Source organism: Cloeon dipterum, chromosome 1 (assembly GCF_949628265.1).
Source record: "Cloeon dipterum chromosome 1, ieCloDipt1.1, whole genome shotgun sequence".
Taxonomy (NCBI): Eukaryota; Metazoa; Arthropoda; class Insecta; order Ephemeroptera; family Baetidae; genus Cloeon; species Cloeon dipterum.
Window position 1 is genome coordinate 17,407,596 of NC_088786.1, and position 22,568 is coordinate 17,430,163.

General features: G+C 40.2%; 2 protein-coding genes across 2 annotated transcripts in view; one reads left to right on the plus strand and one right to left on the minus strand.

The window, feature by feature from the left end:
• The window catches only part of LOC135934027 (uncharacterized), a 170,762-nt gene that overhangs the window by 101,720 nt on the left and 46,474 nt on the right, over positions 1 to 22,568 (plus strand). The window contains exon 3 of the mRNA XM_065475535.1: positions 19,573 to 19,714. Coding sequence (XP_065331607.1) covers positions 19,573 to 19,714 — 142 coding nt within the window. The remainder of the gene's footprint in view (positions 1 to 19,572; positions 19,715 to 22,568) is intronic.
• Positions 3,219 to 9,980, minus strand: LOC135948140 (prestin-like). The gene is made up of 13 exons (XM_065497250.1): positions 9,824 to 9,980; positions 9,271 to 9,435; positions 8,951 to 9,061; positions 8,678 to 8,853; positions 7,700 to 7,864; positions 7,520 to 7,645; positions 6,866 to 6,999; positions 6,205 to 6,367; positions 5,972 to 6,148; positions 5,645 to 5,917; positions 4,941 to 5,099; positions 3,642 to 3,846; positions 3,219 to 3,440 (listed from the first exon to the last, which is right to left on the minus strand). The coding sequence occupies exons 1-13, from the start codon at positions 9,921 to 9,923 to the stop codon at positions 3,313 to 3,315; spliced, it is 2,082 nt and encodes a 693-aa protein (XP_065353322.1). The 5' UTR covers positions 9,924 to 9,980; the 3' UTR covers positions 3,219 to 3,312.

The window sequence follows — 22,568 nt, forward strand, 5'->3', positions numbered from 1 at the left end:
TAAATGAATTATTTTTCGGACCAATTCCAGTCATTTGGACAATTTCCTATTTGTTCGGACTAATTTGAGATCACCCAATTATTTTCGGAAAATATGCATCAGCCCGAAATCCCAACGTCCATAAAGAGAGAAAGAAACAAACCAAGAGTGACTTAGTACTTCCGTGCTATTAGCCGTCGTCAAACATAAATAAAACGTATATTCAGCACTAATTGCGCAGCTTGTAAAGATGTTGGCGGTGATAAGAGCGGCTCGAGTTGAGTGACATTCGTCTCAGATCGGCCTGTCGGCGGAAAGCACGCACTCGGGCACCGGCACACGCGAATTAATATTTACGAGCGGCGGCACTCTTCTTCTTCGCCACTCGAGAAAAAGAAGGAAAGAAAGAAATCGAGATCGAGTGGGGCTGCAGCCTTTCAATTAAATGCCGGCTGTTGCGCTGAGACGCTAATTAGGCTGCTTGTTTGTTTGCTTGCTCGCTCGCTGGTCGGTGCCAACAGTGAAAAGTTGCCAGCTTAATGAGATACAAATTATGACGTCTGTAGAGCAACTTGGCTCGCGAGACACTTGTTTGCACACGCCCTCGTATTGATGATGCGCGATTAATTCAATTACACGTTTGGCTTTTCGAAGAGAGTGAAACTCGAATCAAGCGCTGTACTTGAGACGCACGGGCTTCAAAGCATTTTATTGGTCTAATTAGCAGGCTTGTTTCTGTGTGCCTTCCGACTCAAGGGAGTTCAGTGAGGCGGCAATTTCTGCGAACGGCGGTGGAACTTTTTCAATTATAAGTTTAAAGAAAATTTTAACAAAATCTCAAAATTTGTATATTTAAACGTTAGAAACGGAAAACATCATGCAATCAACACGAAAGACATTTAATTAAGATTTTAGCAAATATTTGAGAAATTCTGATTTCAAGAGGATTCTCATAGAGCGTATTCCAAGACAGGAAATTGAAACAGGAAACAAGAATTCCTGCTTTTTCCTGGAATTCCGGCAGGACAGGAAAATATTTTTCAGGAACAGGACAAGACAAGAATTTTGTTTCAAAACAATTCCATTCTTGGTCTATTTTAAATCAAATATACCTCATTTACAGACAGCATTACTTTTCATTTTGATACTGCCTTACAATGTTTACTTTCTTTCATGTAACTATAAATATTTTTCCAAAAAAACCTAAAAATTATCCACGACGTTTACAATTTTGCTCTAAAGCTTTAATTAAAATGCACAACTCTTTAATTACAGTCAGCGGTGTTCGAAAAACAAGCGTTTTAGGGAAACTATCAACTGTATCAAAAATAACATTTTTTAGGGGTTTTCTGCAATTCTTTTTCATTTTAAGCACTTTTTGTGATAATTTTTGTTGGATACTAAATTCTGTGCGGGGTGCATATTATTTTTTCCGTTTTGTTCATAAAGGGGAATGAGATGAATTAGAAATTATATACTCTATCAAAATTTAAACACTTAGAAAATCTGTCAAATGTAAGTTTCAAATAATTAAAAGCAAACAAAAAACAGGTATAAATATTAATATGGAAGAATTAGAAGACCATTTTGTAAATTGGAATTAAATTTAAGAAAATAAAAACAGGAAAAAACAGGAACAGGACAGGACCGGAAATCCAATTTTGGAACAGGAACAGGACAGGACAGGAAATTTTTTTCCCGGAACAGGTCAGGACAGGAACAGAAAAACCTTTCTTGAATACGCTCTAATTCATTCTCAGCTTTTGAAGTGGACATATACTGTAAAATTTTAAAAATAATATTTAATCCTTAAATCATATATGAAAGTTCGGAAAGAGCTAAAAATTCCCACAGGTCACCGTTCAAATTTGTGAGAAAACGTATAGTTTGCATGCCAATTAAGTGGTGAGCACTGTCTACTGAAAATCATGATTTATTTCGCCAGTAAGGAAATTTAACTCATAAGTCGCATCGCGATAAGAGAGATCCAAATCTATTGAAATACCAATAAAACTTTTGAATTTTTCTAGAAAATCTGAAATTTAACTGTGGCATTGTGGCTTTGTCCTGAATTGATTACTGCACACTGCAAGGATTGTAATAGTCAAATATCAGTTTAAGTCAAAAGTACATCATCCACTTTAAATATTGGATTCTTGCTGGAAAAAATACCAGCAAGATCCAATCAAAAGTGTCTTCCCACCATTTTTCCACATGCTGACCAATCAAGCAGCGATTTCCTATATGCAGTCACGAATCTGAAAGAGTCTGATAACACGCACTAGTTGCTCCAAATAAATATTATTTTTTAACTGCTGTAATTGTGTTAATATGTTTATTTGACTAACACCTTAAAACGTAATAAAGACAAGTTAATCCAATGCTGCAATTGTTGATGTGAACGGGTAGGGATAAAGATTAAAAAACACACGTCGGCGCATGCCACTTAAAACTAAAAAAAAAAAAAACACGGAATGATCCGATAAAAATGAGTCTGCGAAACTTGCCCATTTAAATCTGAAAAAGGCCTTTCTTTCCTTAATGGCAAAATAAGCAATGCCACTCATTCGTTGCGGCAGCCGAGCAAACACATACACCATCGAGGCAGTTTTCCATGAAAGGTAACAAAGCCAAATACATATCAAAAGCGCGTATATTTCGGCTTGTTATGCTGCGCGCTGCCGGGAACAATGGAAAAAAGCTCGGTCCGCAATATTGAACAGGCGGAGGAGAACAAAAGCGCGTAAATTTCGGAATGCGTCTCTGGCGGGCTTTTGATTTTCGCGAGCAGAAATGGCGGTTTAGCGAGCCGTTCTCGCGGGATTTGCATTCTTCGTTCGGCCCCGTAATACCTGCGAGACGTGATTCTAATTTCGCTTCTCTCTTCTTTCTGTTCCAGGTACGTAAAAGGGAGGAGGAAAATCCGACGAGACGCGTAAAAGTGGCATTTTTGTGCGGCAATTTCGCGTCCCCTCGCCGTGCGTCCCACCTGCACGGCTGATGCGACTCTCAAACCGTAAACCCGACCGTGAAGCTATCTGCCCGACAGATTGGATTTTCCCTCATTTTTCCCTCTCGCAATATTATACTCGGGCCGGCCTCTGGTAAGTAGGCAAATCCCCTTTTCCGCCGGCATCCATCACCACGGGCCACTTTATGCAGATGCCGAGACGCCGACGAATTGAATCACGTCCGGTGCACCTCGTAAAAATCGAATCTCGGGAATGACATACAGAGTGTGTGTGTCGGTGCTTTTTTATTATTAAACGTGCAATATGTGTGTAGAGTTTGATACAAACGACGCAATGTTTTCGCATGACGGGAAATGATTTTTCACAGCCTCTCCGACTCGATGATGGCCCGCTTGCAGTGAACCGCGGCGTCGTGCACCGTCGGGAAGGCGGGAACGGCGTCGTTGCCCTCAAACAAGCCGCACTTTTTCATCTTCTCGTACGCTTGGTCTGCAAACAGAAAATGCATTAAAGATTTTCATAAGAGGAGCAAGGAAACGTGCGTCTCGTTAAAAGTTCTCTTTCAGAGATAGAGAAACCGATTTTGACCACACGAGGCGGTTAATCCCGCGCGCCAAACTTTCTCTAAGTCTTTTCAGCCATCGAAATGATGGGATTTGCGGCCGTTTTTCTTTCCCATTTGGCTCGCACCTGATCCACCGGCGATGCAGACGGTGATGTCGACCTGCTTGTACTCGTGCACCACCGACTTGATCTTGTCCGAGCCGGCCGGATCAATGCTGCTCAAGGCGGATAAGTCGAGGATGATGCACCAGATTTTGGCCCTCCTGTCTGCGGGCGCTTCCGCTGAGCCGAAGTTGTCGGCCATGAAACCGTAGTTGGTCAGACCGCCATCCTGCCAACACACATTTTTTTTCGTCACAAAAAAAGCTTCGACAAGAGCAATGAAGATTTCAATTGAACAAAAATTTCGGTTTAAAATTGTTCAACATTTTGTTTATTTTCCAACAGCCGTTAGTGAAATATTTGCTCTGCTCTTTTCCTCTTAAGCCGATAAATTATAGAATTGCACAAATTAATGGCAGGAAAAATGACTTAATGTTTTGAAATTTTTTAATTTTTCGTACCAAAACCATGTTTACTGGATTCGCTGTAAGCAGCAACCACTGGACTGGAAGAGGGTGGAACTCGTGGGAATTTTAAAATGGGGGCTTTTTCCCAGATAATTAAAAAAAATAAGGCGTGGAATGTGTCAACGCAGGGAAATCGTAATATAATGATCATTTTAGGAGATTTTCAGCTAAATCCTGAATAAATTATCGATTTACTAGTTTTGCACAAATAATATGTAGAAAAAACTATTTCCGATATACGTTAAAATGCTTAAAAACTCATGAAGATTTTCCCGATGGGTGAATTATGATTGCTTAGTAATAATAGTGTCATTTTTTAATATTTATAACTAGTAACCCTGCTATTCCATTACACAGTGGTTTGATAAGACTGAAAACCAGATTTTAACTTTTTTAATCTGCACATGTGCGTGGGTTAAAAGTACTGCATTTTTACCGCACTGAACACTTCACTCTGTGGACTTGAGCCGATGGGAATTTTTACTTAACACTCTGATGAAATCAACACTAGACAAACAAGCAAATTCAGTTAGCAGCCAGCGCGGACTCTAACTTTTGAGTCAGTACTGTCAACAATCCGGTTGTTACACTTTTCGTCAAAGGTGTATTACGCATTCATTGAATGTTTGACGTGCTTCACACGTCGGGTGATGATTCCGCCTAATTTCGTGGGCAAACATTTACCTATGCTCTCGACAAACGGTCAATTATCACCGGTGCTCCGCAGTTATTATTTGCACTCGGTGCCGCTAATTGAATCAAAATAAAACGATCGGGGCAAACAGCATTGCTGGATAAGCAAACAGAGGCTGATGAAATGCTGCCGTTTCATCGTAATGTGGGTTTCAACTCTCACCTGCATTTTCTTGATTTTGAGAATCTTGTCACGCTGCCTGCCCTCCCTCTTCGGGTCGATCGCCGTCAATCTGATCACCTCTTCTTTGAAACCGTCCCTGGTGGCGAAATTCAAACCTCCTCGGTAGTGCACGATTTTGATTCCCGGCAGCTCGCGCGCCTGCAAACGGAAAACCGATAAATTAGAAAACACACGTAGATGCCCACGCACGCACAGCAGAATCTTGTTTTTTGCGAAACAGCAGCAAGTCGAAATGAATTTTTCATGCGGTGAAAATGGTGGCTGACGCACGCACCCAAGCAGGATTGCGTTTATTTTCGCCTCGAGAAAAGGCTTTCGCCTCGCAAGAAATGGAAATGGCTTGCCTTTCCCACTGAGTGCTCCGTTTGTTGTATCGTGAAAATCTTAACGCGTGAACAAACTCGGATTTCACTCGCTGTTTGCAGAGGTGATTTGACACCAAATTGAACCGGGTAATAAATTAGCTGAACCAACTGGAAAAGCAAGGCTCTCTGTATCGAATAACTTTCTGATCTAGAAGTAATGCTTGCAATGATTTTACCTCAACTGTTGCACGGGATATTCAGAGGTTGAAAAGAGAAATATAATTTCTAAGAAGTAAAAAAAAATACGGAACGAAGTCGCGTGAAAATTTATCGTCATTAAAACCATTAGCATTAGTGTTTTCCATTTAAATTCCTTACCGCTTTGTATCTGTCGATATCAAGGTAGAGATCAGTGTTGGGTACATGTCCCAGCAGACACGTGTAAGCCTTGAGGCCTTGCATGAAAATGTTGCCGACCGAAAGGATGAAACCCACTCCCAGACCGACGTCCACGTCGACAATAACCACGATGAGGAAGACGATGATCCAGACAATTCCGTCAGCGCGAGAGCGGCGCCAAAAAACGGGCAGGTCGAACACCTGAATTAAAATCTTGCGCAGGGCCACGATGATGATTGCCGCCAAGATAGCCTGTTGAAGCAGCAAAATATAAAATGAATCAAATTAAGTGTTAAAAACACTCACTCTTGGAAGGGGTTCAAAGAAGTCAGCGATCCAGAGGAGGATGATGACGATGAGAAAGCTGGCGATGAGGCCGGTGAACTGTGTCCGGCCCCCGACGCCCCTGAGCACCATACTCCTACTCAGGGAGGCGCCGTAGGTGACACAGGAGAAAAACGAGTTGACCAAGTTGCCGACGCCCTGAATGAAAACGATTAATTCGTCGCGTGAGCTTTCCGGCCAGACCAGGCACTTACCAGAGCGAGCAGCTCTTGATTCGGATCAACTTCATAGTCCTCCCCTTCGGCCAGGATCAACGCCATGGACATGGACACGGCATACGCTACAATGGCTGTTACGAAACTGTCCACGATCAGTATGGAGAAAAGCTCGATGTGCGGTACTTGCGGACCGGGCAGGCTGCAACGATTTTTTGCTAAAATTATTATTTATTTAATTGGTGTCCTAGCACAAATATCTATTTCATATAATCGAGCATATAATCAGCAATCTCTGAAAGAGGGTGTATCTTGCTGGATTTGCGAAATAGAGAGGTTTTTCTCCCGATAAATAAAAGAGAAGACGTGAACGTGTCGATAAGCTCGGGTAAATTGTAAAATTTTACGTTTCTACTGAGATGCTCCTCTAAAATCCTGATAAAATTATATGCATTTTTAAAAATAAATTTGTTAAAATGGGAAGTTATATTTCCGGAATAATTCAAGTCAAAACAAAGGTCAGTTTTTTGTCAACTGTCTTCCCTCTTCCCCTTTGCCAATTCCGTAAACGGTTCTTCAAATGTATCTGAATTTTTACTCCTGAGAAAAAAGCTATAAATATACAGCAATTTGCTGCGCTTCACATTTTTTTAAACTGTGGAGGCTTGATGCGAGCTGACCCTGTTTGCCGTCGGCTTACCCAGTGGGAATGTCACCGATGTCCCTGGTACCGTAGTTCTCGGGTAGTTGAAGGTTCACCGAAGCGTACACGCCGGCCACCACGAGGATCAGCTCAGCGGGAAACGGCACCTTTGTGTACTTCTCGAGCCACGGCTGTAATTTGGAGCGAGTGCTGCGTTAATAATTGCTCGAGAGGTTCAATCCAGCTGCAGGGAAATCGCAAAACCCGATGCAGCCAAATCGCAAAACCCGATGCAGCCAAATCAACGCCATTTTGCACTTTATAGCAGGAAATGGAAAATTTTAATTGGATATTATGTTTTTAAAGTCCAGCAATAAGCGACAGGAAAAGCTATTCTTTGAACCATAGAAACAATATTAAATGCTAACTTCAATTTATTTAATTAATTACTGATTACTGGACACGGTTTGTTTACCACGTGTTCAATATTTTTCGATATTTCCAACGAATGAAATTTAATGTAGGTGGTACTATTGCAAAAAATGCTCGTCAATCCTTTTGCTAATGCCAATTAACGGCATACAGTTATGAGTTGAGCACGCATTAGAGGAATGAGCTGGGGGGAGGGGGGCTCAATTTCGGCCTGCTCAAATTAATGCAGTTGAACCGCGCTACATCAGTTATTATATAGCAAGTGCAGAAGCAGCTCACCCTAATGACGACGGCGGTGAGAACAAGCAAGCCGATGGAAATGGCCGAGATAATGAGCGCCACATACATGGTCGTTCTCGTCTCGGGCGTCGAGTCCCAAATCTTCTCAAACATGTCTTTGTACATCTGCGAATGGAGCGCGCCTTAAACGGGGCATGTGTGCGGTTTGGCAAGACTCACGTAGAGCATGTAAAAGGGCCCTTTGAACTTGGCCACCTTGACGCCGACGATCTCTTTGATTTGCGACGTAAAGATGTGCACGCCGGCCCCGGTGATGAAGCTGCTCACCAACGCGTCCGACAGAAGGGTGCACACGACACCGAGACGCAGCGAATACAGCACCAACTGCAACAACGTGGAAAAATTAGCCTGCCAACTGCGCTCAATACGCCAGCTTCTTATATCCAAGAAAAGTCATAATTGGCTTTGCTCCCTTTGATGCTTTGCATGAAAAGGAGGATAGTACCGCAAACGAAATCTTTTCAATGATATCAATTTTCTATACCGTTAACTCAAGGAAAACTTTTTCAACTCCGCCAATGATGTACTTTTTTACATACCATCTAAAATGAAATGATTTTTGTAACCATATTAATTACATTATACATTATTTTGTATGTTTTTAATGTACGTTTAGCTCATTTAGTTACATGTAGAAAGGGTCTGATTTTCTATTTAAATAGCAAATTAGAATGAGCTGTTAGGTTATTGAAAATATAACCTAATTTTGTGACGTTTTCAAAAACTGGATTCTATGGAAATAAATTTCTAAATATTTCCAATAATGTTCAATTTTTATCGCTGGAAATAGTATTTGTGATGAAAATATAATAAAAACAAATTTTTGTTAGAGAAATTTTCAACAAAAACCTCTTGGGCATTAGAAACAAACCAAAAATTTGGTTTTTCACAAATTCCTTTTGTTCTGACAATTTTAGATGGTATATCTATTTATTTAAAACAAAGAAGAAATATAGACACACAGGATGAATCTTTTAATTTAAGAAGCTGTGTGTAGAGCCACACAGATTCTTAAATTGGAATATACGGTTGGAGTGGGTTGGAGCTCATTTAATAACCCCGCAAAAATTCAAAGCCAAGAGATATAATATATTCAACCTTGTAAATTTTTAATTTCTTGGAATTTTTAGAACTTGCCTGCCAAACGGCGCAGTAAAATGTGACGGCCGTTCCAATTTCCAAATCAGTATACATTTCCTGCACATTGGTCATGGTGCCGTTGACCTCTTTAAGAACCTCGTGCGTGTAGAGCGGGTTCATGGCGTATGAGGACACTGATTTGCCCACGAGCAAGCAGATCACGGCGAACGTGCCTGCGGGAGAAGAGAAAGAGATTGAGCGCTCTCGTCTTTTTTTCCTCTTGCTCCGGCCAGTTTCAAAGGCGAGCTGCAGGGATCGAAATTGAATTACCCATCGAATTGTGGCGGGAGGTGCCGAGGAAGAAGTAGGGGATCATCGGAAAGAAGGCCATGTAGATGCCCACCACCGGAGGGACATTGGCCAGCAGGGCGTAGCCGAGACCTGAACAATAAAAATCAGAAACGGAACGAAAACACAAGACTTGGTTTACTCAAAAATATAAATCTCACCATGAGATGAAAAAATCGTGTCTCACAATCAGCAGGAATTAAAAAACGTCTTACCATGATATCGAAGCCCACAACCGATCTCAAGAAAATTCAGTCTCAACTGACAATGAGTTCCGATATTATTATTTTTAGTGTTCTCACCTTGGGGGATGTGCATGATTCCGACGGTGATGCCAGCGATCAGGTCGCACGGGCCGTCCACCTTCCAGTCGTACTTGGGCACCCAGTCGAGTACAGGCAGCGTCTGCTTTGCCCATTTTGACAGTTTGAAGCCGTCCAGGTTGCGCTCCTTGAAAGTTTCGAGGGCTGCAAGCGTCGAGAGGGAAGCAATTTGCCATGAATAGTTTTCAACACCACTCGAGCTCGCTCCGATTTAACTACCGGGGGAAGGTTGCTCTCGACCTTCGCACCCGGAAGCTGCTCTTTTCGCCACTCGCGCGTGCAAAATATTTTAGAGGACTTTGCATCATTGCCGTAAAATCCGAGTAAATTCAGGAAAATGTATATTTAGCAAGAACTTTTATCAATCAGCAAGCAAATTAGAAAAAATACACCCAGGAAATTCAATGAATGGGAAAAAACTTCAGTCAATTCGTGCAGATTTATAGCAATTTGTGATTTGTTTGTTTTTGCAATTAAATATAAAAAATGTTGAATCCTGCTGATGAGTTTAATTAAATTAATTAAGTCTCACCATTCTTCTCTTTCTTCTCGTAGTCGTAGTTGAGACGAAAGTTGTTCTGCGACAGCGCCGGACGTTCCATCTTGAACGTATCAAGTGGCGGTAGGTGCATCTCTTCCGCCCAGGGCGCACCCGAGCACCTGCTTGTGAGTACTGTAGATCCTGGTGGTTGACAACGTTCTTTTGTAGCCTGGCATGTTGATGAAAACACTTCGTTAGCGGTGGCTGCTAATTAAGACAAACCGCGCGATCAGCCGATGCTGTTTTTGTTGTCCGGTACGCAGTGCTAATTCGCCAGGCTAATTGCAAGTTTTCGACAGGCTGACACAATTGCTGCTTGTCTTTGATTGCACCGATCGCACGCATTGCTTGACTAGCAAACAATTGTATATTTGGACTAGTGATTACAAGGTCAGTGGGAAGAGATCCTTTGTCACCACAATCGCAGGATTCACCGAAGAGACTTTCACGCTGCAAACACTGTTGAGCATTATTTTTTAGCACCTTGAAGCTAATGTCTCCTAGAGTCCGACTCTGACCTTTTTCGTCCACAGTGCTGTTGTGTAACATTAAAATAGAACAATATGGAATAACGGTTTCGTTGCATAACCATTCTTTCCAGAACAATTTGTCCTTCACTCGTAGCAAATATTTCCACTAATTTTGAGAGTTGCATGAAATTGCTGGTAAATGTACGAGTCAATTTTTAAAACTACTTTCCTGGTATATTGGGGGGGGGGGGGAGGAAACAGTTTACCAGAATGTTTCAAGCATTGCAAATTTTAACAGCTTTTCGTGTTTGCCAGTACTATTATTTAGCAATCAAACCCGCTGAACTAGAAAGCCAAACTTGCATCAAATTTTTTAATGTATTTATTAGACACAAGCGGTGTACAACACAGAATTTATCATATCAAAAAATTCTTTGGAAACATTTTCTTATGTTTAGCAGCTTGGATTTTAATCAGAAAAATCTTGTTAATTCAGATCACAATTCTCAATCATTTATACATGCGCAGAAAGTCTGTCAAATTCGGAATTGTAACGTTCATTACTCTAAACCCACAAACGGACAATTTTTCTTTTGCATCTTTTTCGATTTATAACTTAAAACGAAATTTTCAGGTTAAAACCAAACGTTTGAAAAAAATATATTAAGAAATGCTTGCATATCAAACAAACAGATTAGGACTCGTTTATTTCCAGCAGTGTAACAGGAGGCAGGTCGAATTTTGCTCTGTTGCAAAAGGCCGCAAGACGAAGTTTCAGTGTAGTTTTGGTTCGACTTTTACAAGACGTTGATAGATTTGGTTTTGCGGTTGAGGTGAAAAAAACACTGCAACAAGCATCTCAACAGTCAGACACATAACAAACTTTTAATTGCCGCTGCCAAAACTTTCTTTCTCACTGCTGCTGCAAGCGAAATAAAACGACGGCACAAGAAGGAATAAGGAAAATAAAAGAAGCAGTGGCCCGCCCGTGAAAGCTGAGATCTGTATTTGTGTTTCAAAAAGATTGCAAGTAGGAATAAAATAGAATCGAGGTCGGAGTTGCACTGGAGCCGAGGCTTATTCACATTTCATAATCCAGAATAATGAAGGCGAGTGTTTCAAAAGGCGCCCCGCGGTGGCTCCGAATGAGAGCAGGAAGCGGAGAGGAAGTGCCATTGTTGGTGCATCAAAAGCGCGTATTAAAATTTGCGCTGAGGCAAAACTTTCAACTGCACGTGCACGCTCAAAAGCCATCCAGCCCATTAAATTGAGCTCGAGTTTTTTTTCCAACTCGCAAACGCAAACAAACATTGGTCGGTTCGGCGGTTTTTCATACGCCGAGCGTGATTGCTTCGGTTCAAAAGTGGATGAGCCGAGCGGTGTTTACCTCGTTATGAAGAGCGGCGGATTGATGAAAAATGAGCCTTTGCCGCAGCCGCCGAGATCAAATGTACCTGGGCTCCCGCAAATTTATTCGCCGTCAAAGCCTGCGGAACGATTGCAAAGGCGATCGGAGGGAATACATAGAGCTTGATAACTCAAATAAAAGAGGAGCGTTTCACGGTAAATTAATATCATGCGATCTTGCAGATTACATTTCTAGGAAAAACGTTTAATTTAAAGTACCAAAAGGCGTTAATATTGAAAATAAATGTGGAATTATATAAATTTACAATTGACAGAATATTATCTTGATGAAAACGTTTTTTATGCATCGATCGGAAAACAATATCCATGCAAGGAGTGTCTTGTGAAAACTTATCGATCTTTACCTCTGAGGAAGCCACCAGTTCAAATTTGTCATTTCTGGTGTGCTATAAAAAAAGAGATGAATACTTTCTTTTTATAAAATATATAGAATAGAATATTTATTCAACGCCAACGGCGTACAACTATTTCCAGCATTTATATATTTATAAAATATATAATTCAAACATTTTTTTACACGAGTGTTTCAGGGAAAGGTAATTTAATTTTTAGATCACTAACAAAATATTCAGTCTCTACTAGATCATATAACTGTCTTGATTTCATCTTTTTATCTACGCATACATTTTTTCTTTTCAATGCCAACAGGATAAAAAGCTAAATCGAAACATTTTTGGCTCTATTGATAGCGCTTCTTGACAAATTTTTAACCTCGCCCGCAGAAAAAATTGATGTTTTTTATGCTCCCTTTTATCTAAATGTTAAAACTGAAACGTAAACCTTAAAGTTTCCGGAAAAAATCGGCCTTTTTTACCACGATTAATAACAAGCATCTTTTTCAATTTCGGCTGTTAGCAAAAAAAGTTTGAAAGTGTACAAACATTATTTACCAATTATTAATCTCCTTAAAATCGACTTTAATTGACAGACAATTTTGTGCTAAAACACCGATTCAAATAATCGACTATAATGAGCAAAAGCGGATTACTTTTGCTTATTCCTGTTAAAATCAGAGCTTAACTAAATGAAAATGTAGTGTTCAAAGCAATAGACGATCGCCTTCAAAACCCAACCATGTAAGAAAAAACAAAAATAAGCAGAGGTTGAGTAGAGCACAAACATAAATACATCGATCGTACTGCACCCTGCACCGTCTGTCATCATCTTAATAAAAATATTCTTGGAATCTGCTCATATCACAACACATCCATTTTCTGCCACATTCGACGTTTTTCCTTCTGTTGTTATAATAATAAAAAATCAGATTCCTCGGCGAAAACGTTGCCTTTTGTGAATTCATTGCCCTGGAGAGCCGTTCGCCCGCTTCCAATCGCATTTGTAGGCGAATTGGATTGTTTCTCGGAATGTTTGCGTCGGCCTCCATAAATCAACAACAGCCAGCCTAGCAGCCAGCGTGGGACGAGCGAGAGCAGGGAGGCGCATTATTTGCAGTCTGATAATAAGCCTGCCTGTTTTGCCGCGCTTGTCTCTTACAGCGTGTGCAAAAAGTGCTCTCAAGAGCCCGCTCGAGTGCCTCTTTTTGCCATTGTTTTCGCTGCGCTGCTAATTTTAATCTGTGCAAATTGCCGCGAGAGAAGCTGAAATTTATTGCCGTCGCCATTTAACTTGCCAAGCCATTTTTCAGCGAAACGCTACTTTTGAATTAGAAGCTCTCTATTATATCTGATGCGCGCACTTTCCCTTTCATAAAATCATTTCACATCCAGTTCCTGAATTTATTACTATTTTATAATTGCTCAGAAAATTAACTTGACGATTTGTCGTGTTTTATTTTCGGAAAAGTTTCTGAATTTGGAAAATTTCGCCCAAAACTGAAATTTGGCATCCCCAGAGCGTCTTTGTTGTGAGCAGAGTGAGTTTTGCAATTATCCAGTTAATATTTTTTAAATATTCCTGTCATGAAAATGCACGGAAGCTACTTATCTCTGTAACACTCTTTTCGGCCTAGATTTCAATTACCAGCGGCTTTTCCGGAAAATCCGCCTTGAAAAAATGTGAGTTTTAGAATTAAGGCAGCAGCACAAAGTTTTGGAAGTTTACAGCAACACAAAAGTTAATGTTAACTCTCACTGCGTCTACCCGGAGCACGCAGCCAAAAACATAATCAAATTTGCCGTCTCTCCCCCGCTGTTTTTCGCTTTTATTCATTGTTTGAGCGGCGAAAAGTTGGTTGGCTGGCCTCGGCGAGCACGACAATTAAAAATCGATAGTCGGGAGGCCAGTGGTGCAGAGCACGTGCCGATTTTGGGGCCTTATTTTCCCGGCCGTGGCAATAATTGGCGTTATTATTGCTCGATCATCGGCTGCTTTGTCGGCCGCCATTGACGCCGCCGTAGCCGCGCGGATTTACAGGCAAAAACTTTGTATCGGAGAGAGAATAGGGATCACGGAGCTCTTTTTACGGCCGCAGGGGATGAAAAGTTTATGGTATTCCATTACGGAATATAAAACTTCTTTCTTATCCTGCCGCACGCGAGCTAGCGAACGAGCAACTCGACGAAATAAAAAATTGACGCAATTGCCGTGCGTAATGCGGCCGCAATCGCCAACTTTGCCCGATTGAATGGAACGCTGCCGTGCGTCGTCTTTTTGTCCACCCCCCGCCCCGCATCCCCGCACCGTTGAGATCGAAATAAATCGGCCGCGTTTAGCGCCCAGCAAAACAGGCTCAGTGATTCACGGCGCTCATCCCACTAACTTTCTCTCGACAGCGAGAAGGAAATTTGGGCAATTTTTGCAGATCGATGCGCTCGTTAAGTAAGCCTGACCGCGCAAATGAGCGGGGATAAATCAGTTTTGGCAAAGTAATGCCCTTGATTGTGGATCATAAACAATGCATTTGAGGCTAAATCCTTAATCTTTATAAGGCTACGATTTTAGATTTTCATGACTACGTGAATCGTGCATTAATTTTTCGTTTTAAACAGATAAGAATCAGTCTTATATTCCCAAAATATCTGTGGAAACCCACCAGGCCGAGAAAATCAGGTGCAAAAACCGTGGAGTTAAAAATGATACAAAATTTCTAATTTGAACCAAAAAGAGAAAGATGTTTGGACAAACATGCTTATTTTTGCAAGCAAAATTCAATCCTCACATTATGATTATTTTCTGCATTTTCGCAAAAAGAATTTAACTGGGTTTCACAGTATCATTCCTCTTTAACTCCCCACACTTTTCTTTCTTTCGATTTCATACCAGTTGAATTTTAAGACTAAGCGAAATTCATAGAGGAGAGTCGTAGAAAAAACATGCTTGCGCAAGCGCTCAAACTTTGACCGACAAATTGTTATTTCTAGCATCAATAACATAGATGGAACTTTCAAGAAAGGTCTGACGATAGCCCGCCGTGTTTTCGTCCGGAATGAAAATTTTGCGCATCCGTTGTACAGAGTTGTGTGTTTAGGACAAATCGTAGCAAAAAAGGCGCGTGTTGATGGAGCCTGTTGTAATGAACCTGCAAAATTTCATCCTCTGTGCAAAATTGAGGCCAAACCTTTTTAGTTTTTGGTGCCGAAAAGGCAGCGAGATTATTTCAGAGCAATCTACACATGCTGGCAAATAATAGACCCGTGCTCACTTTTTCGCCAAGAGCTTTTCAGAGTAGCAGGTGCGGTTCGCACACGGGCAAAAAATCGGGCACAAAAGACCGAGCTTGAACACGAATTTCTAATCTGCCCGGCGGGCGGCCGAGCGAACCGCTCGGTCCGAGAGTAATTCAAAGCGACCGCAGAATTCGCCGCCACCGCCGCGTGTTCGCTCCGATCTGACGGCAGAGGGCCGCGGCCGAGATCGATAGGCCCTCTCGCAGGCAGGCAGGCCATTGGAATGCCGGCTTTAATTATCAGACGCCCCCTTTGTAAATTAGCGCGTGCGGACGCAGCATCAGGTTCCGCCGGAATGCGCGCGCCCGATACTGTTCACTCAGCGCTCAAGGGCGAGAATGCCGCCGCATTACAAAAGCTGCAATCACACACGCACGCTCACATTTACCCTGGATAGTTAAATTTGTAAGAAACGCAATTTGGTAAAATCGTCAAAAGGAAAACTTGACAATTTTAAACAGTGGAATGTTATTTCTTGGCTTCCAGTCCTTGGGACGACCAAATGAGCACAAATCATGCAATTTTAAGAAAAATCTATCCTGGCGTGAATTATTTGGATTTAAAAAAACTTCAAAAATTGCAAAAACAATTAAAAATACGGCTTTTTAAACAGTATTTAATGAGAAGAATCAATTTATGATAGGCCGTTTTTTACATTCTGACAAAAACGTTTTCTTCTTTTAATAAAAAAATCCGACAGCTAGGAATATATTATTTCTTATTCTAATTAAAATGACAATTTTCTTTCAGCTTTTAGTACCTCCGGAGAGTTAAAAATTGTTTGGAAGTTCGAAAAACTCCATTAAAAATTTTTTCAAGGATCTTTTCAAGATATTTTTATTGTACAATATAAAAATATAAGGAATATGAATATGATTTACAATTAGTAAATGACAACGCTGACCAAATTTTTTGATTCGCTTATCCTTGTTGTTTCTAATCGGATTTTTTTGCTTTTCGTTTGATTTTGACTGTAATGTTTTAAATCAAGAACAATTTTAAAAGAACAGAAAATTTATTTTGACACATATGGCACGATAAAGGTGGTTTGTATGAATTGCTAATTTTTGTTTACATTTTTCTACCTTTTTTTTATTAACAAATAAACAGTCGTTGACGATTCTAAAATCCAAAATTTAACATTTAATTGTTATGTTACTTAAATTTTGAAATCTCCTCTACTGCAATTTTAAGATACTACAAGACAACTATTCAAACGGTTTTCGACTTGAAAAATTGTGTTTTTTTTCCACTGTAGTGTATGCAGCAATAAGGTCCAAATTTACAAGGTGAAGAGGCATGTAAGATGAAGCGCCTACGTCTTACAGCCCTTTGGCGATTTTATAAACATGAGCGAAAGTTTAGAATGTGCGTTTTGCCTACCAAAGAGGTGCTGCGCTGATCAAGCTTTCGCATATTCGGAACTGAGTTAAATATAGAACGTGACTCGAGTCACGTACGCGAATTCATAATTATGGAAATAACTTTAGTATTAACTTGAGCACCTCACCACTCAAGAATAAAATTGCGCAATGTTCTGAATTTTATTGTGTTAAAAAAAACTGCTGGTCACGAAATAAATTAGAGCTATATTTTGTGGTAATTTCAGAAAGGTGAGTTGTTTTCGTGAGTGGAAAAAATAAATAGATTTTTCCGCCTGTTTTCCGCCTTACTTATGGAAAGTCAAAAAGTTTAAACTGTGGGATAATTTTTGAAAGCATTTGTTTACTGTTCTGGAGGCGAAGTTCATTTGTGTATGGGCGGATAGAAGTTTCATCTTTTCTGAAAGGCAGATAAAAACGAAAAGTAAATAAATCAAATCTGAAAAAACGTACAAACACAGACAAAGATCAAGTTTCCCACGCGACTTGCCAAAATAAAGGGAAAAAGTCGACTCAGTCAGGATTTTTGTGTGACGCAAGCGGAAAATGTGGTCCACGTACGAAGAGTCGCGGCTTATTTGTCCATGCGGTGCCACGCACTTAATCTAATGAGTTTGTGCGCGCCCAGTCTTTTCACCCCTCGCCCATAAACACAAATACACAGAGAGGCAGACGGATCGCGTGCCACCGCTGTTTTTATTTAATTACGCCGCCTGATAAAAATTAGCCGACGCCGTTTTCCGCGCCGACGGGCCGCGGATTAATTAAACAAATCAGCCGACCACGTAATTATTTCGCTGCCTGCCGACTTAATTTACGCTGCCGTCGCTGAGGGAGGCTCAAAGGGTGCGCATCTTTTTCAATGCACGCGGCTCTCGACAACATCCGAGCCGATCTTTATCTTTAATGGATAAAGTTTTCAGCTGGCAGCACTCGCTTTCCGTTTGCTTTTTCATATCGCCAACTTTTTTCATATCAACTTTCGCTCAAAGTCGCGGCCGTTTTTCCGTCGGCGGCTGTTCGTGGGTAATTACGCCGCGGCGAAAACGATCAGAGCAGCCTTTCTCGCCTTCCCTGCCACCATTTGCCTCACGTGCCCTCGGAATCAAAGTGACCAGTGGCAAGAGCTTCATTCTGCTCTTCTGAGATTTTGATCTGAATGGATTCTTTTGCAAAACGTAATTTTCTTTTTTGTTTTTTCATTCAAGCTATCCAATTTTAGATACTTTCTACGGCTGTAAAAGCTACTAGGTTGTGTTCAAGATCTTCAAAATTTGTAATCTAGATGGAAAAAACTGTCTGATTTTATTTTTCTTTCCAAAACAAAATAAATATAGTTTGATGAATTTCATAGGCGGTACTTAAAGCCTAATTTTATTAAAACTGTCTTAAAAAAGTAAATGTACTTTAATCCCGTTCCATTTCTGCACGTGATTTCCTAGAACACTTTTGTTATAGAAATTTTAGAAAAATTAAGAATTTTCCAAAAGTAAGAATTCCAACCGCTTTTCCAAAAATTATAGCAGTTTTGAATTTCTTAATATTTTGACTATTGAATCTTTAAATTCAAGAGATTTTGAAGCAGTAAAAATTTCAACTGAGGGGTAATTTATTTGTTAAGACACAAGCATTCGAGTTCTAGAAAACCCCCTGTATTTTAAATTTGCAAGCGAAGAACCCAGAAGAGCGTTAACTCTAGCTTTGCTGACAGTGCGAATTGTATGTGTGTATACAAGAGGCGGCAGTGGTTGTTCCTCGAGGGAAACCATCTTGCTGGACAAAACGGAAACGCAATGTTTTATTCAGCGGTGGCTATCGGAACGGCCGGTGCGTTATTTGCACGGTCCGATGCAAATTCGAGCGCCGTTTTCATTTTCGCCTGCTGGTCGCTTAACGAGCACGTGGACCGCGCGTCCCGGAGGAAATCTAAGAACACCTTGCGCCTTGTGCTGAGCCTGCCGATTGTCTCTGTCGCCGTGGCAACCAGACGAACGCACGAAGCACCTGTGCTCTCGCTCTCCTCGGCTGCACTCTGAAGATAATATTGTAAATTTTCTTTCTCTGTCGCGCTGACCCACTGTTCGCATCGCAGTTTGCAATCACGCTGATTCTCGATTACCAAAATCTATCCCGACTCGACGTTATCAGAATGAGTGAGGAATCCATCTGACGTGAAATAAAACTATTTACTGACGCCATTAGAGGTTCTACGAAAATGTGATTGTTCGCTAAATATTTTAGGTACTTAATTCCTTGATGCACGAATCCAGCAAAGAAAAACTAACTAAAAAAACTAAGTTGTTCTATTAATAACCTAATAGATTCTTTAAAACTGTATTGAGAAATAAAAAATTCCACCCCTTTGAACAAATTTTAGAAATTAAAAAATGTTAAATAGATGCATTTCAAATACATTTAGGACGTACACTTTTGGATCGGTCTTTCCGTCTGTTCAATATATTTAAATTGTTTCATTAGACCGGACAATATAACTCAGTTTTGGTAGGTTATATCTCAAAGAAACTTAAAAAAATCTTAGTCTCATCTAACCAACATGACCAAAATGTTTTCTGAAGAAATAAATAAATCATTCATAAACCCTACAAAAATTACAGTTTTTTCCCAGGATAATTCCAAGAAGATTTTTTGGTCATCAATTAAAAAAATGTCTCATCTTTCTTTCCGAAAAAATTATACTTATGTACCTTTCTTTACTCTTCTTTCCGGTTTGGTGTAAGGTGACGATTATATAACCCTTTTCATCCCCCTGCGCCGAATTCAAGCTTCCAATTCATCTGCCCAAAAGACTAATAAAAGCTGATCGCGTGTTGCAGGCAACTGTAGCTTCCAGGAGAGGTGGACCGGCAAATGGTTCCATTCGGGCATGGTGAACCTGCTGCACGTCAACTCGTCCTTCATCGAGAACAAGGGCGTGTGCGTCGAGAACGAGGGCGACAAGTACATCCTCGAGGACAAGTGAGTACACCGTTTTGTTTCCTCCACCTGCATTCCCACGTGCGTCGGTCCGCACCTCAAATAATAATGCCGTCCGAGGGGCGAAATCTACAAAGAGGGGCTGACACAATTTTCATTTTGTTGAGCTTTGAAGTGGCCCTGTACTGCATATTTCTTAAATAAATTAATCTTTAACTTAATTGTTCTTCAAAAATTGAGAAATAGCTTTAAGATTCCCATTATGACGTTTAAATTTTCGAGAAAATTGGCTTCAAAGTTCTCATGCTAATCTTAAACGGTGAGCACTGTCTCCTATTTGAAAATCAAAATTTATTTCGCTAGAAATAAAAATTTTACGCTCCGTTGGAAAGATCGCGACGACAGTAATTGGAAAAGAGATGATAATACGATTAATATTTTGACTGAATAAATATGAAAACATTTGTTTTGTTTTAATTATAAAAATATTCTAAAATTAATATCTTTTAATATATACCAATTCGTGGAACGTCACGGTTGGATTGGATTTCGTTTTTGTTTACATTCAACCGCTCAGGCGTTTTAATTCAAATTCTGTTTTTACACGTTCCGCAGGAGTGAATTTAATGCAGCAATATATTTAGAAAAAAATAGAATCCAACGGAAGTTGTAGCAAAGAGAATTCTGTGCGCCTGGTGATAACATGCAAATAAAATACCTTTATTACCTTAATATTCATGAATTAATGCCGGCACACAGGCCTCTCGCTTCCGTCGACGCCACCGCTCATAATTTAGTGCAAGTTATGCAAATCGTGCTTGGGAGTCGCGTTAGAGCGGGGATAATGACGGCTGAGCGAGTGCAATTCGATTACAGCTGCTTTCCCTGGAACGGGTGAAAACGACAGGCCAAATTTGCGAGGCCCACATTTGAATTTTAAGGTAATTGGAAAATTGGGCAACACATACTCTAAATAGATCGAGGCACGTCTCAACCATCGTTCCAATCAATTTTATTGACAGTGAAATTTTTATTAAATTAGCTTTACCTTAAATAATACTTACTAAAAATTGGCAAAGAGCTCAAATTTTCCAAGGCTGCCATATAATTTTTTGAGCACTCTCTCCCTATAGAAAATCGTGATTTATTTCGCCAGAGTGGAAATTCACTCGCAAATGGATGGATCACGATGAACGGAATCGAAATCAAGCGAAAAGTTCATTGACAAAACCATTTAAGTTATTGAGTAATTGGGCAAAATCTAAAATTAAACTATTTTCTCGTTCCTAGTTTGATTATTGCACGTTTTTGAGATCACTATTCAAATTATCAATCAGAACAATCAAGATTCTAATATTCAAATTGATTGCAATGGTTTTCTGTATGAATCCACTTAAAACAATGCCAATATTGGTTTGCGGTTTGAATGCATTTAATTATTTTTAACTGAATGAATTTCATAATATATAAAATCTCTTAACTGCACGCAGTTACTAAATTGCTCAACAAACAGACTCGAGTAAAAGTTTTAACTGTGCGAAATGCGAAAAACTTTGTTTGGAAACAATGTTAATTTAGTTAAAATAATTAGTAGTGTTCCGTATATGTTGAAAATGTCGAGTAATTAAAACTTAAATTACTGTGTCACTTATGGAATCTTTATTAGATATGCCTACTCGTGGGCTTGGTGTGTGAACGTAGGATGTTTAACCCATTTTAATTGGAGTCAGAATGCTGAAGTGGTAATTTTCCACCTTTGCTGAGCGCTTGCGATGTATACACATCAAATTTCGCAATGTTTGGCAAAAACGCAAGAGGGAGTACTTCAATTAAATATTGAATTCGCTGTGTACGTGATACGCTCGGGGAAATTTCTCGGCCGCCGTAGTTTTTCCAGCACAAATGCTCGTAATTAAAAGTGGCGGGCGCGTGTTTACTCTGGCGCGCGCCGGGTATGAATTAAATTTTGGCGTATTTGTTTTTAATTTCGCGCCTCCCATCACACGTCCACCCACCCACCCGTCCGCCGATACGCAGATGAAATGTGTATGTTTATGCAAACAGGGTCGAATTCGGGCCGAACGAACTTGCTCCTTGGCTGCTCATTTGCATCGGACGCCGGCCTCAGGGGAGCCGCGCCGTGGCCGCTAGCCGAACCAGACGGATCAATAGCGCTTGCCCAGCTGGAGAAGCGCCGCCCGCACGCCCGCAAAAAGTCGCACGCGGCGCTTGGTCCCGAGTTTGGCCCGTTTTTCCCGATTCGACAGCATTTTCGGTGCTAAATGCGATAGTCAATTAGGCTCAGGCTTGTAAATAAACTTATTTATTTTGATTGGCATGCCAAAGCTAAACGTATTTTGCTTTGGGTTTTGACAAACTAAATTAGACGTGCTCGCTTTTTAAATACGTACTTTTTTGCTATTTAATATATTGTTGTTAATGATGATATTTAATATTAAACGTCCCTTGTTTGCGAAAAAGTTATAAAATTCAAAACGTCCCCTTGTTCTAAGAATTAAAAACAAACTGAATTAAACAAAAAAGGCACCTATTTTTAACTATTTTGTACTAAAGCGTGCGAAAACTATCAAAATTTTCGAATCGAGAATTTTCGACTTGATTCAAATTTCACCAGAGGCTTCATGGATTCAGTTAATTTAACTCCAACCAAAACGTTAAATCCTAAGAATTTCCTTTAAAATTATGCCTCATCGTGGGTTGAGACTATTTTTAAAAATAAACTTTCTCTTTAAGAAAGGTAGATGCTTAAAGTAACGTTTGCACCAATCGAAAATACAATTTTATTTTTAAATCTCCGAAGTTAACAAATTACTTGCCAAATTTGCCTCAATGTAAGAGCGTAAAGATTGCATTCTTCGCAGACGTAGATCTTCAA